The sequence below is a fragment of the Budorcas taxicolor genome, chromosome 25, assembly GCF_023091745.1.
Source record: "Budorcas taxicolor isolate Tak-1 chromosome 25, Takin1.1, whole genome shotgun sequence".
NCBI lineage: Eukaryota > Metazoa > Chordata > Mammalia > Artiodactyla > Bovidae > Budorcas > Budorcas taxicolor.
The window spans coordinates 20,594,014-20,608,861 of NC_068934.1; the positions used below are offsets into that span (position 1 = coordinate 20,594,014).

At 39.9% G+C, this 14,848-nt stretch overlaps 1 protein-coding gene across 1 annotated transcript in view; it reads right to left on the reverse strand.

Moving 5' to 3' along the window:
* LUZP2 (leucine zipper protein 2) overlaps window positions 1-14,848 on the reverse strand; it is a 269,908-nt gene that overhangs the window by 39,442 nt on the left and 215,618 nt on the right. The window contains exon 6 of the mRNA XM_052662305.1: window positions 12,977-13,144. Within this exon, the coding sequence (XP_052518265.1) occupies window positions 12,977-13,144 (168 nt within the window). The remainder of the gene's footprint in view (window positions 1-12,976; window positions 13,145-14,848) is intronic.

Genomic DNA, 14,848 nt, shown 5'->3' on the forward strand with positions numbered 1-14,848 from the left:
AATCACTCTCTGATCGTGGCTACTGTCAGGATGACATGTTCTCCATAACATCCTTGGTGGCAGTGATCTAATTTCCCTAGTAACCTTGTTATTGTGATGTGAAAGATTTAAAATTTGAATCTGTAGTGCATATGATATTAAACTGTCAATTAGTGAGACTTATGTAATAGTTTATCAAAATTTGAAGATATTGGTACTTGATATACTCTTAAGAAAAATTTGCTTCCAAATGTCAAGCTGGAAAGTCACTGGAATAACTGTTTAAAAGAAATTATAGCTACATGCCTTTTAATTTTCAGTTCATAAGAAATGTGTACAACCAATAAAGTCTCAATTGTAAACGAAAAGAAAGGAAAATGCAAACTGGTGGTCATTCTTTATATAAAAGATATTCAGTAGCATTTTCTCTGAATATCAGTATGCTTTCCTAAACTTATGTATATTAACATTATTATAAAAAATGTCTTGTTCCTATTTTAATTTCAGAAGGATTAAATGAATTATATCCTCATGGAGCTAAAATGTCTTTAAAATAAGTTCATAGAGATATCCAAATAATCAATTTCTCTGTGTAATATTTTATTACAGCATACATGTACCAAGGATGAAGAATAAATGAGAATTTGGTTTCAGACTATTTCAAGGTACAAATATGCACACCAGTAATAAAAAAAAAGTATTAAGGGGCCTTTGTTGTTTCCATTTTTATCTATATCATATTAAAGAATACTTTGGCCACCTGATGTGAAGAGCTGACTCATTGGAAAAGACCCTGATGCTGGGAAAGATTGAGGGCAGGAGGAGAAGGGGACGACAGAGGATGAGATGGTTGGATGGCATCACTGACTCAATGGACATGGATTTGGGTGGACTCCAGGAGTTGGTGATGGATATGGAGGCCTGGCGTGCTGCGGTTCATGGGGTCGCAAAGAGTTGGACACGACTGAACTGCCGGGGGCCAGCGTGAGGAACTCCGCCCATGGCAAAGGTCATGAAGAAGGAGGCTTGGCATACGCAAAGGCGTGATCAAGCCTCAGGAAACCCCCTGTTCCCGAGCATCTAACCCCAAAACCAGAGTCTGTTTTATGCTCTCACCTACACCTCTGACTTTACGGGGGGCTCTCCCCCATAACCATTTCTCTCGGAGAAGGAGTAAACCTGCAGCTCCAAGGCAATAAAAATTCCTGGGCGTGACAAGAGTGTTTCAGCTTACGGACTGCTCTGAAGGTTATCTAGCCCACCTGTATAGGTTAGTCCGGCCACATGTGATTGTTTACAGCCTCCCAACCTGAGAGGCATTAGATGTTTTAGACTTACTAAAGGCAAATTCTTTTGGGGAGTTAGAAATTATTAGTAAAGTGGGTTGGTTAGGAATTATATTGGTGAAGGGTTTTTCATTTGTGTCAATAATTGCTGCTAATTCCCTGCTCTGGGTGGGACAAGGATGTCTCAGGTCAAACGTCTCTGCTGACAGACTAGCTTGTGTGACAGGATTATCCATACTGCTGCCACTAGGCACATGATTGTTTACTACCTCTCAACCGTAAACAGCACAGAGAGTTTTGGAGTATTTTGAGAGTCTTAATTAGCATAGGACTTTTTCTTCTTGTTGAGTCAACGATTGCCACCAGGCCTCTATATCCTTAGGCACCTGGGAATATATTAATCAATGTATTTGGAATATAGCAAAGGAAATATGGTAGTTTTTGATGTTAGCAATACTAGACTTTTTGAGCTAATGGATTTTCTCTTTTGTAATAGATCACTGTACTTTGTTATATATCACTGTGTCCTTGTTATGTAAAAATGTAACTTTATCATATCTTAAGACTAAATAGATCTTAAGGGGAGCATTGGTGAAAGGATTTTCATTTGTTGGGCTGATGTTTGCTGCTAAATCTCCATGTTCCCTACCCTTATAATGAATATAACTAACATATAGGAGAAATAAGTATTAACCTTTAAGCATATAGGAGAAATAAGTATTAACCTTTAAGACTAATCATGTTAACCTTGGGTTAAATAAATTCCTTTCTTGATTGTAACTCACTACACCCTCACCCTATAGGAATGCAACTTTATTTGGAGGGTGGTGCCTGGTTTAAGAAAAAAACACCCTTGGAAGAAATAAGATTTTTGGTTATCAGAAAGAAAGGATCATAAAATGTCAGCAGGTCTCACTCATGGCCAGAAGATGATGTAATATTCCTAAGACCTTTTTTTTATACATTTATGTGAAGCACCTGATTTTGACAAAGGTCAGGACTGCTGACTCCCGCGTGACTCTGTATTCATCCCTATGTGTAACAAAAGGTATATAAGCAAACCCAAAAATAAAGAAATCGGATCAGTTTCCGGAAAGACTGCTTCCCCCATGTCGCTTCTTTCTTGCTCCCGTTTTTCTGGCTGAATTCCCATCTGGAGCATAGATGCTATTCCACGTAATCCAAGTTATTCAGCCTCTCTTTCTCCACTGATCTTCCTACTACACTATCCATTTCTAATCTCTCTATATCTGTGATTAAATATGTATTTTTCCAAAGACGCCGACTCCGTCCCCACCTTCGAATCACCCTGGATCCACCGGGGCTGGACGCCGGTACTGAACGACTGAACTGAACTGATATTAAACATATATCTTATAATTTATAGTGTTAGTTTAAAATATTTATGTGTATATGAAATATATATGTTCATAGAGTAACACGTAAAACATTATATAATTTAAACTTAATTTCCTTGCCACAAATATGCCACATCTACTGGGAAGTAATTAAAAAAGCAATTATGATCTCCTAAGACCAAAAATGAAACCCAAACAAAATTCCTTTTATGTAATGTTATATTTTATGCAAATATTTTAGACTCATGTTTTCATTTTTATTCTCACAATAACCCTGGGCATACAAAGATATAAAACATATTTCTGTAGCATGGAAAGAACATGAGCAGCTGTTTGGTGAAGGCGATGGCATCCCACTCCAGTACTCTTGCCTGGAAAATCCCATGGACAGAGGAGCCTGGTAGGCTGCAGTCCATGGGGTCGCGAAGAGTCGGACACGACTGAGCGACTTTCACTTTTCACTTTCATGCATTGGAGAAGGAAATGGCAACCCACTCCAGTGTTCTTGCCTGGACAATCCCAGGGACGGGGAGCCTGGTGGGCTGCCGTCTATGGGGTCACACAGAGTCGGACACGACTGAAGTGACTTAGCAGTAAATGGTTAGCTAAGGACAGAGAGCTGGTAGAAAAACAGATCTTTCTAAAACTGAAAACCTCTGGGCTAGTTGGGAAATCTCTTTCAGAAACAGGAAAGTGGGGGGAAAGGACAAGCTTACTTCTGCATTGTGTTGTTTGGCTTTTAAATCATGCCTGATTCTTTGAGACCCCAAGGACTGTAGCCTGCCAGGCTCCTCTGTCCATGAGATTTTCCAGGCAAGAATACTGGAGTAGGTTGCCATTTCCTTCTCCAGGGATCGAACCCGTGTCTCCTGCATTGGCAAGTGGATTCTTTACAAGTGAGCTACCTTGGAGAGTCTTTTCCTATTCCTACAGTAAAGATTTTAATACCTCTCAACCTTGGCTGTAAACATGAATAATCTGGGAGCTTTGAATAATCTCCAGAATTACCCTGCGCTTCTACTGGAGTACAATAGAATTGAAAATATTGGCATCAGGTGTGAGCAAAGCTCCCAATGATTAAAAAAATGCAATCTCGTTTGAGACCCTTTGGTCTATGGTAATTCCAGGTGCACTTCTTTGAGAGTTCTTAGAAATTACTTTGCAACAGATTTTTGGCAGGAAAAAAAAAAAAAAACAGGGAAAACAAATCCACCTTGCTTTAAACCTCCAGGCACCAAGCAGAATGCAATTTTCACTTGGATACCTTGAGGCTCCTGAATAGGGCCACTGTTGCCTGTTGCCCTAAAATGACTTTGGCATTTCTACCAAACTGGAAAAAAAATTAACAAATCATCCTTGTCCAATTAAGTTGATGCCACAGCTGTGACCTTTACCAATGTCAACTGCAGCTAAAGTTGACTTTGAATTGCATGGCAAGAAAAACAAAGATAGAAGATGGTGACTCCCTGGGATGGAAATGAAATAATGAGCTTTCATAACATAATTTCATCAGTTTTTTTATCTACACTACTTTTCTGAATTGCTTCTCACTTCTGCTGTCTTTTGATATTCTTTCTTTATGACATTTACTATTGTGATCACTGACATTAAATGTATTGTGAAGATTCATCCATACTTTTTTTTATAAGCCAGATTTTATTTTATTGCTACATTTTCCCCACACAAAATAGGGTACATTTGCTTCTGCCTACCTTTTCTATTAATATAATACTGGCATGGTTTAGAGTTGTTTAAAAAACAAAAAGCAAATCTGGATTGATCCTCTCTTTACAAAGTAGTTGATTTCTTTATACTGCAACAATTCAGCCCCTCCAAATACACAGCTTCCAATGGGCAAAAAATCAGGTGTCACAAACTATGGATTAAAAATACGCAGGCAGCAGGCACTGTACCTGTGCGTTTAATATTACTGAATTCTACGGCTTCTCCAAACCAGCTACACTAACAGCAATTCCTGGAGCATCTAGATAGACTCTTAATCCTGATGACAATATGTGGTTGTCATAGGGTCTAACAGGATACCTGGGTTATGCCTTTGGCCCGCCAAGTGGGAAGAGTACGCAAAGACCACATCTAAATACAGCAGGTCTTCAAGCTTACTATCCTGTCACAGTTTATAAAGGTGAGGAACTAACTGTTGGTAGCTGCGCAGTCAAAATGGCCAGAGAACAGATATACTCCTACAGTGCATAAGATCAAGTCAACCATCTTGTGGATCCTTGATTGTCTCTGGATGTGATCTCAAACACTTGAAAAGGATGCTTCAAGTATGCTGGGAGATAGTAATCAGAATGTTTGGGTATCTTTGTTCCTGAATATCAAGTAACCGGGCTCACATCCATGTTACTTCTTGCAGTAAGCACAGAGGGCAACTCCTTAGAGACAGCTTATTATCAATACTGAGCCTCGGAGAGTTAAAGGGGTGGGTAGGCTCAGGACCATCCAGGGCTGAGTAGAAAATTCTATAAGCCAACCTGACAGCCCTAAGTCTTATCCTGGTTCTGAGAACATTGCAGTTCAGCTCCAAGTCCACTTGGCTCCAACTCTGTGGTGACAGACATTTGAACTCACTGGGTCTGAAGTTAAAGATATCCCCTAACCTGTAGGTCTCTTCTCGATCAGTGGCATAGAAGAGCTGAACTTGGCTGGCCATGCACTGTGCCTCAGCATCATTCAGAAATGTGGAATCCATCTCTGCTGTCATTGGCACTATACCATTTTCTTCCTTAAGTTCAGGGTAGTGATATAAAATCAGCTGACTGGCCGCAGCTTCCCCTGGGATCTGAATATTTATAAGTGCAGTGAAGTGCAGTTCAGTACCTGTCCAGTGCCAGACAAAAAACTCATAACCTTCCCTTCTCGGTAGGCCACACAGAAATGTTGGACAGGACTAAGCCCAGTTCCAAATCAAATCAAACTTTTCTTTAGGAATAACTGTGTAGACTGTTATCTTTTGCTGCAAAATACTGCTGCCAAATCTGTTTTATTTCTTCGGCAGTTTTGTCTTTCACCATCTCAGTGTTGAAGATTGAACTGAGAGACTTGTCCTTAGTGAATCCTCGGCTCACAGGCTGTTTCCCCAGTGTCTTCTGTTCCACACCTGTGATAAAGTCCCCTTGCTTGGAGTGCCCCACTGGCTGCATGCTAAACTCACTGCGCTTCTCTAGTCAGGACTCAAAAGCAGCTGGGTCAGACCTGCACAACTGCTGGATCTTTTCGCAGTAGCGGTCGTAGAAGGGGTTGGCCTCGAGCACCTTTCTGACCCCGCTGCCACTGGCGCCCTTGGCTGGCCGGCCTGAGGGGCAGCGCACCGGGAACACTGCGCGGCTGACAGGAGCCCCAGGCCCAGGGCGCGGCTGCACACTGTGCACAGGCCGCCCTAGAGGCCGGCGCCTGCAGGATGGCGGGGCCCCGGGTCACCGTGGCAGCCACGGCCGTTCCCACCTCCTCCCTCATCCATACTTTTATGCTAAAAAATTGCAGCTGTGCTTATTTGAGTGTGTTCTTAATTCTGCACAGTGAAACTAGGTAGTTTTTGTTTAAATTAATATCCTACCAAAAATCTTCTCCAAGTATTGTCTTCATTTCCACATATATTAATAGTACTTATTTTGAACATGCATTGACTGTTTTCCAGGATGAGACACTATTTCATATACTAAATGCTCTATGTTAATTTTCTTAATCTTCACAACAATTCGATAAGGATGTGCTGTTATTGTCTTCATTTTATATCTATGGGAGTACAATCTAAGGGGTTAGTTGATCAAAATTTCAAAATTAGGAAGTCTTAGAAAAATATATTTACATAGTAGCTTTAGAGATATCAGCATGATATAGTAGTTTTGATACTGATATTTGCTTTTAGTATAATTTACTTATTGTAAATGTATATAATTAATATTTAATAGTAAGTGTTTAATAACTACTATAAACTCTGAAAATTTGTGTAACCAGCTTTTATAGGTATGTATCAGCCATCTCCAGCAGACCGCTGGAGTATTCACTGTTTTAAAACCTGATTGTTTCCTCAGCAGAAACTTAAGCTGTGGGTCTAAATGACTATGTAGCAGACATGCTCCAGAATATTTAAAAAGTGCCAACATGTAAATTATTTTTTAATCTTTCATCAGTAAATTCTCATAATATTGTACTTCTCAATTAATGAAATCTGCAGCTTTTAAAATCCATAGTGAGTATATAATTTGTATGTGAAGTGCATATGTCTATTGGATTCATGTATACACATATATACCCACATACATGATGCAATAAAAACCTGTCTGCATTTATCTAATCTTCTGGAAAAAATTAAAACAAAATGACATTTTGGGGATGATTTTGCTTTTTTTCCAGATGTAGGTTAAAAATTGCTTACTTGGATTTGTTTTACAGATTTCAGGAAAAACCATTCAAATACACTTTTCAAAGAAGAGGCAAAGATTTTTTTTTAATGTGGATTATAACAGCCATATATCACATGTATAATCATAAGGGATTTGATTTAGGTCATACCTGAAGGATCTTGTGGTTTTCCCTACTTTCTTAAATTTAAGTCTGAATTTGACAATAAGGAGTTCATGATCTGAGCCACAGTCAGCTCCTAGTCTTCATTTTGCTGACTGTATAGAGCTTCTCCATCTTTGGCTACAGAGAATATAATCAATCTGATTTTGGTATTGACCATCTGGTGACGTCCCATGTGTAGAGTCTTCTTTTGTGTTTTTGGAAGAGGGTGTTTGCTATGAGCAGTGTGTTCTCTTGGCAAAACTCTATTAGCCTTTGCCCTGCTTCATTTTGTACTCCAAGGCCAAATATTCCTGTTACTCCAGATATCTCTTGGCTTCTTCCTTTTGCATTCCAGTCCCCTATAATGATAAGGACATCTCTTTTGGGTGTGGGTTCTAGACGGTCTTGTGGATCTTCACAGAACCATTCAACTTAAGCTTCTTCAGTGTTACTGGTTGGGGCATAGACTTGGATTACTGTGATAGTGAATGGTTTGCCTCAGAAACGAACATTCTGTCGTTTTTGAGATTGCACCCAAGTACTGCATTTCAGACTCTCTTGTTGACTGTGATGGCTACTCCATTTCTTCTAAGGGATTCCTGCCCACAGTAGTAGATATAATGGTCATCTAAATTAAATTCAACCATTCCAGTCCATTTTAGTTCACTGATTCCTAAAATGTCAATGTTCACTCTGCCATTTCCTGTTTGACCACTTCCAATTAGCCTTGAATTATTGACCTAACATTCCAGGTTCCTATGCAATATTGCTCTTTACAGCATCGGATTTTACTTCCATCACCAGTCACATTCACAACTGGGTGCTATTTTTGCTTTTGCTCCATCCCTTCATTGTTTTTGGAGTTATTCCTCCACTGATTTCTAGTAGCATATTGGGCACCTACCAACCTGGGGAGTTCACCTTTCAATGTCCTATCCTTTCACCTTTTCATAATGTGCACCGGGTTCTCAAAGCAAGAATACTGAAGTGGTTTGCCATTCCCTTCTCCAGTGGACCATGTTTTGTCAGAACTCTCCACCATGACCCATCTGTCTTGGGTGGCCCTACATGGCATGGCTCATAGGTTCATTGAGTTAGACAAGGCAAATGGGGGAAACTGACTAAGTGGAAACTGGGTCTTGTTCTGATGGGCAGGGCCATGTTTCAGTTCAGTTCAGTCAGTCAGTTGTGTCTGACTCCATGAATTGCAGCATGCCAGATCTCCCTGTCCATCACCAACTCCTGGAATTCACTCAAACTTACGTCCATCGAGTCGGTGATGCCATCCAGCCATCTCATCCTCTGTCGTCCCCTTCTCCTCCTGCCCCCAATCCCTCCCAGCATCAGAGTCTTCTCCAATGAGTCAGCTCTTTGCATGAGGTGGCCAAAGTACTGGAGTTTCAGCTTTAGCATCATTCCTTCCAAAGAACACCCAGGACTGATCTCCATTAGAATGGACTGGTTGGATCTCCTTGTAGTCCAAAGGACTCTCAAGAGTCTTCTCTAACACCACAGTTCAAAAGCAGCAATTCTTCGGCTCTCAGCTTTCTTCACAGTCCAACTCTCACATCCATACATGACCACAGGAAAAACCATAGCTTTGACTAGACAGACCTTTGTTGGCAAAGTAATGTCTCTGCTTTTGAATATGCTATCTAGGTTGGTCATAACTTTTCTTCCAAGGAGTAAGCATCTTTTAATTTCATGGCTGCAGTCACCATCTGCAGTGATTTTGGAGCCCCCCAAAATAAAGTCTGACACTGTTTCCACTCTTTCCCCATCTATTTCCCATGAAGTGATGGGACCGGATGCCACGATCTTAGTTTTCTGAATGTTGAGCTTTAAGCCAACTTTTTCACTCTCCTCTTTCACTTTCATCAAGAGGCTTTTTAGTTCCTGTTCAGTTTCTGCCATAAGGGTGGTGTCATCTGCATATCTGAGGTTATTGATATTTCTCCCGGAAATCTTGATCCCAGCTTGTGTTTCTTCCAGCCCAGCGTTTCTCATCATGTACTCTGCTGCTGCTGCTGCTAAGTCGCTTCAGTCGTGTCCGACTCTGTGTGACCCCATAGACAGCAGCCAACCAGGCTCCCCCGTCCCTGGGATTCTCCAAGCAAGAACACTGGAGTGGGTTGCCATTTCCTTCTCCAATGCATGAAAGTGAAAAGTGTAAGTCAAGTCACTCAGTTGTGTCTGACACTTCGCGACCCTATGAACTGCAGCCTACCAGGCTCTTCATGCATGGGATTTTCCAGGCAAGAGTACTGGAGTGGGGTGATGATGTACTCTGCATATAAGTTAAACTTAGTAAATCTTTAATCCAATTTTCTGTTGGTGTCCAGGACTGAGTTCCCTTCCTGTTGTTTTTCCTGAGGCCAAACTATAGTGGAGGTAATGAAGATAATGGTGATCTCCTTCAAAATGTCCCATGCACGCATCACTGCACTCAGTGCCCCTGACCATGCAGCAGGCCACTGCCGACCCACGCCTTCACTGGAGACTCTGGGACACTCACAGGCAAGTCTGGGTCGGTCTCTTGTTGCACTAGTCAAAGCTATGGTTTTTCCAGTAGTCATGTATGGACTTGATAGTTGGACTATAAAAAAGCTGAGCACTAAAGAATTGATGCTTTTTAACTGTGGTGTTGGATGAGACTCTTGAGAGCCCCTTGGACTGCAAGGAAATCCAACCAGTCAATCCTAACTGAAATCACTGGTCCTGAATATTCACTGGAAGGACTGATACTGAAGCTGAAAGTCCAATACTTCGGCCACCTGATGCGAAGAACTGACTCATTGGAAAAGACCCTAATGCTGGGAAAGATTGAAGCAGGAGAAGGGGATGACAGAGGATGAGATGGTTGGATGGCATCACTGACTTGATGGACATGAGTTTGAGTAAGCTCCAGGAGTTGGTGATGGACAGGGAAGCCTAGCGTGCTGCAGTCCATGGGGTTGCAAAGGGTCGGACATGACTGAGCGACTGAACTGAATTGATATCATGTGTATCAAGGAAATTAAGAAAATTTATGATTTGTAATGCTCATGTCACAACAATGACCTGAGATAGCACTGAGGAAACTGAGGCACAGAGAGGTTAAGTGATATGACGGTCTCACAGCTCCCTCTCGGGCACATATCACTGAGGCTATAATTGTGTGTTAATCTCTCAGTCGTGTCCGACTCTTTGTGATCATGAACTGTAGCCTGTCAGGTTCCTCTGTCCATGAAATTCTCAAGGCCAGAATACAGGAGTGGGTTGCCATTTCCTTCTCCAGGGGATCTTCGTGACCCAGGGATCGAACCTGGATCTCCAACATTGCAAGCAGATTCTTTACCACTGAACCACCAGGGAAGCCCCGAGACTATAATTAACCAACTCCAAAGACTTTGTAGTTTGAGGTCCTCATTTGAAAGTTAACATTTTGGATAAAAATTGTTCCATGACTGCAAAGTTTACTTCTCCTACATACACCATATATCACATTTTATTATTCAGGATTTTTCAAATATTATCTGTGAGGTGCCTGCACAGAGATTCAAGTCCCAAGAAAGACAAATAGGGCTTCCGCAGTGACTCAGCAGGTAAAGCATCTGCCTGCAGTACAGGGGACAGAGCAGATGTGTGTTCAGTTCCTGTGTCTGGAAGGTCCCCTGGAGGAGGGCATGGCAACCCACTCAGTATTGCTGCCTGGAGAAGCCCATGGACTGAGGAGCTTGGCAGGCTACAGTCCAATGGGTCACAAGGAGCTGGACATGACTGAGTGACTAAGAAGCGAAAGGCAAAGGAGAAAAGGAAATATATACACATCTGAAACTGAACAAAGCACACACACACGTACATAAAATACAACTGCCACCATATTTGAAAAGATAAATAATATATGCAAAAGAGAAATGCCACAGAGGCTTTTAATGCTAATTTGTAAAACAGAATGCTCTATGGTATATCAACTTAGATTTATTGAACTTTATCTTAAATAATTAGATATTATTTTTTTTTAAAAATAAGCATTCTGTAAACTACATGCATCTAAATGCTTCCTGTGTTTTCCTGTTAAACCTAGAGAAATAATAATACATATGTATTATTTATTTCAATGACAGGATACCTATTTATTAATAAGTCAGTTAAAGTAACAATCAGTAATTTCTTCCGTATATTCAGGGTCATAAAGAGCCCCATTTTACTAATGAGCCTAATAAATATACTTTAAGTTGGAGACAAGTGTCATATGCCCATAAAATCACAAAGCTGCTTTGCTCCAAGTCACTGGACTTAATACGGTTGAATCTATGCTTCTCCCTTAAACTAACCTGAAGTGGAGGAGTATGTGGCCTTCTGATAGGTGGCAGAGATTGTGTAAGGTAGCTGTACACTTAACCAATAATCTGCTTCAATACACTTACCAGGAATTTTTTTAAATGTAAAAATATATTATTATGCAACTTTCTTCCATGAGTTTGGTTAAATTAAACAAACAACAACAACAAAAAAAACCCACTGTTTTCAAAGGAGGATCAGAGAGATGTAAAGGTGAAAAATATTGGCCTAGATTTTTTGAGATCCTTCATTGCATAATAAAAACAAAGAAGATAATATAAAATGGAAAGACTTATTTCAAATGATTTTAACAGAAAAAGAAGGTTACACAGATTAATCTGTTTTTGAGAAATCAGCCCGTTAGAGGAGAAAAAAAAAACAGTAGATTTATTTTGTTTGACTTAATTTTGACTCTGCATCCTGAAAACAGCATTCCCCTCATCTACAGATTGGCCACATCCCCAGATGACTGTATTGGTAGGTATTTGTAACAGTGATCCTCAGGGATTTTTGCCCACCATACTCTAGCCCACCATGGATTTGCTTTAGAAGTTGGACTCCTCTCTATAGCATTTATTTCAACAGCAAGTGATCCTGAGGCAAGTGATACAAGAATTGCACATTCAAGTATACTGCCTGAAACTAAACTCCTTTCTTTAATAACAATTTCAGATTGTCAATATTTATTTAAAAGTAGAGCTTGCAAACTGAAGGTTCTGATGATTGAAACAAAAGCAGAACTGAAATGCCCTCTTTTGTCCTGTATAAAGTAGAATGATGGCAGGGATTTGCTTAAATTCTTGTTGTTTAAGTTGCTAAGTCGCATCCAACTCTTTTGAAACCCCATGGACTGTAGGCCACCAGGCTCCTCTGTCCATGGGATTTTCCAGGCAAGCATACTGGAGTGGGTTTCTATTTTCTATTTCCTTCTCCAGGGGATCGTCCTAACCCAGGGATGGAACCCATGTCTCCTGCATTGACAGGTGGATTCTTTACCACCGAGCCACAGGGAAGCCCTCCTAATCCCCTAGGGAGCTCTTAAAAACTAATGATGACTGGAGCCAAACCAGGAAGAATTTGTCAGAGGTGAGCCCCAAGTATTAAGACTTTTTTTTTTTTTAATAACAATCCCAAGTGATTCTAATGTACAGTTACAGTGTTGAGAACTACAGGCTTAATTTCTGAAAAATGTATCCACTTTTGTAAGGATGGTGGTTATACCCTAGAAGAAAGTATTTTCCATAATAAACCCCTGGTGAAAACTGGAATATAATTCAAGATATTTTCTTATAATATTGTAAAATAGTGATGATAATAATTCTGCCTAAGAAACAGCTTGTTCTCTTATAAAGAAAATTTGTTTTCCAATATTCTCCAAGTGACTATGAAGACTTTACAAACTGGGTTACTATCTCCCATTTACATCCTGATTTTTCAATGAATTTGCTATCTTACTTGGATTCACTCTGATGATAATACAGATCGAAGTCAAGAAAGTACCTTGGCTGTTGTGCTTACATATGCAGTCCTCGAGTCACTTATCATGGTTGGGACTGATATCTGAGTTCGATATGGCCTGAAGGGATTCAAATGGGGAGGATGCTGATCACGGAAAACAGTTGAGAGGCAGAGTTGTACAGTCTCTTTCATTGCTTTCAGCTGTGACTCCTATAAAAACAAGAGAGATCACAATTTTTACATGTGGTTCTGGTCATCATTCACCTGACTAGATTCTCCCTTTCCTCCTAGCCTATACTCATTCCCCAAACACATGTTAGTTTTAATACATAATTGCCCAGCGTAAATTCCATGATAACATACCATGTAATGCACACTCAGTCTGTTTTTTAGGAACTAATGTGTTTCATGATATATTTTGATCACTAGAATTCAGAGACATAGCTTACATTTTTTCCCCTTGAATTGACATGATTTCAATTATGATACCTTGATGGCAAGGAAATATACTTTAGAGTCACTCTAAATTGGATCCTTTTAGCATCTGCCATCTTTATCATAAACCTCCTTTCGAATCACTCCTCTTGTGATGTTTCTCCTTTTGTTTCTCAAATCAGCCTGTATCTCTACTCAATTAATGCTAAAACTCTTATTTCCTTGGGTCCTGTTAAGTAGTAGGAGTTATTCAGATATGATTGTAAGTGATAATCAAACATCTGTGAACCTGGCATTATTATTTCTGTTTTACTATGAATGTAACAAAATTTCAGGTTCTAGACTGTTTTCTTCTTTTTAAATTTTTATTTTAATTGGAATATATTTTGGTTTACAATGTTGTGTTACTTTTAGCTGTACAACAAAGTGATTCAGTTATACATATACCCCTTCATTTTCAAATTCTTTCCCATATAGGTTATTACAGTATATTGAGTAGAATTCTCAGTGCTATATAGTAGGGCCTTATTAGTTATCTCGTTCATATAACAGCAGTGTGTATATGCTCATTTCAAAGTGCTAATTTACTCCGCCTTTCCCCTTAGGTAACCATGATTTTCTAAGCCTGTGAGGTCTATTTCTATTTTTTTAAATAAGTTTATTTGTAACATTTTTATATTCCACAAGTTGTATCATATGATATTTGCATTCCCCTGTCTGATTTCCTTCACTTAGCATGATAATCGTGAGGTCCATCCATGTTGCTGCCAATGGCAGTATTTCACTTTTTTTATGGCTTAGTAGTATTTTGCTGTATATATGTACCACGTCTTCTTTATCCACTCCTTTATCGATGGGCATTTAGGATGCTTCCATGTCTTGGCTATTGTTAAGTAGTGCTGCAGTGAACACTAGGGTGCATGCATCTTTTTGAATTATGGTTTTCTCAGGATATATGCCGAGGAGTGGGACTGCTGGATCATATGGTAGTTCTGTGTTTAGTTTTTAAGGAAACTCCATACTGTTCTCCACAGTGTTTGTACCAATTTACATTCCCACTAACAGTGTAGGAGGGTTCCTTTCTCTCCACACTCTTTCCAGCATTTATTGCAGAACTACTTTTTCTTTAGGTTTACATTCCAAGGTAGACTGAACTATATAGAGACAACCATCTCCCACTGCCACCCAATCTCCAGATCCCACTGCTAAAAATATTTTAAGTTGCTTATAAGTTTTTAAAATGATGTAAAGTTGAGTCCCAATGACAAAGACATCCCCAGGTACCAAAATAAAGAGAGACACACAACCTTGAGGAAATCTCATGGTAACACAGGGGTAACTGGGGACAAGCATACAGACCCTAGTAAGACAATAACATATAAATATCCACTTCAAGATATGAAATGTGGCCTCTGGGGCAAAAGAGAAGAAGAAAAGAGAATAGTTGCTGGAGTCATATCCAGCAAACAGGCACAATTG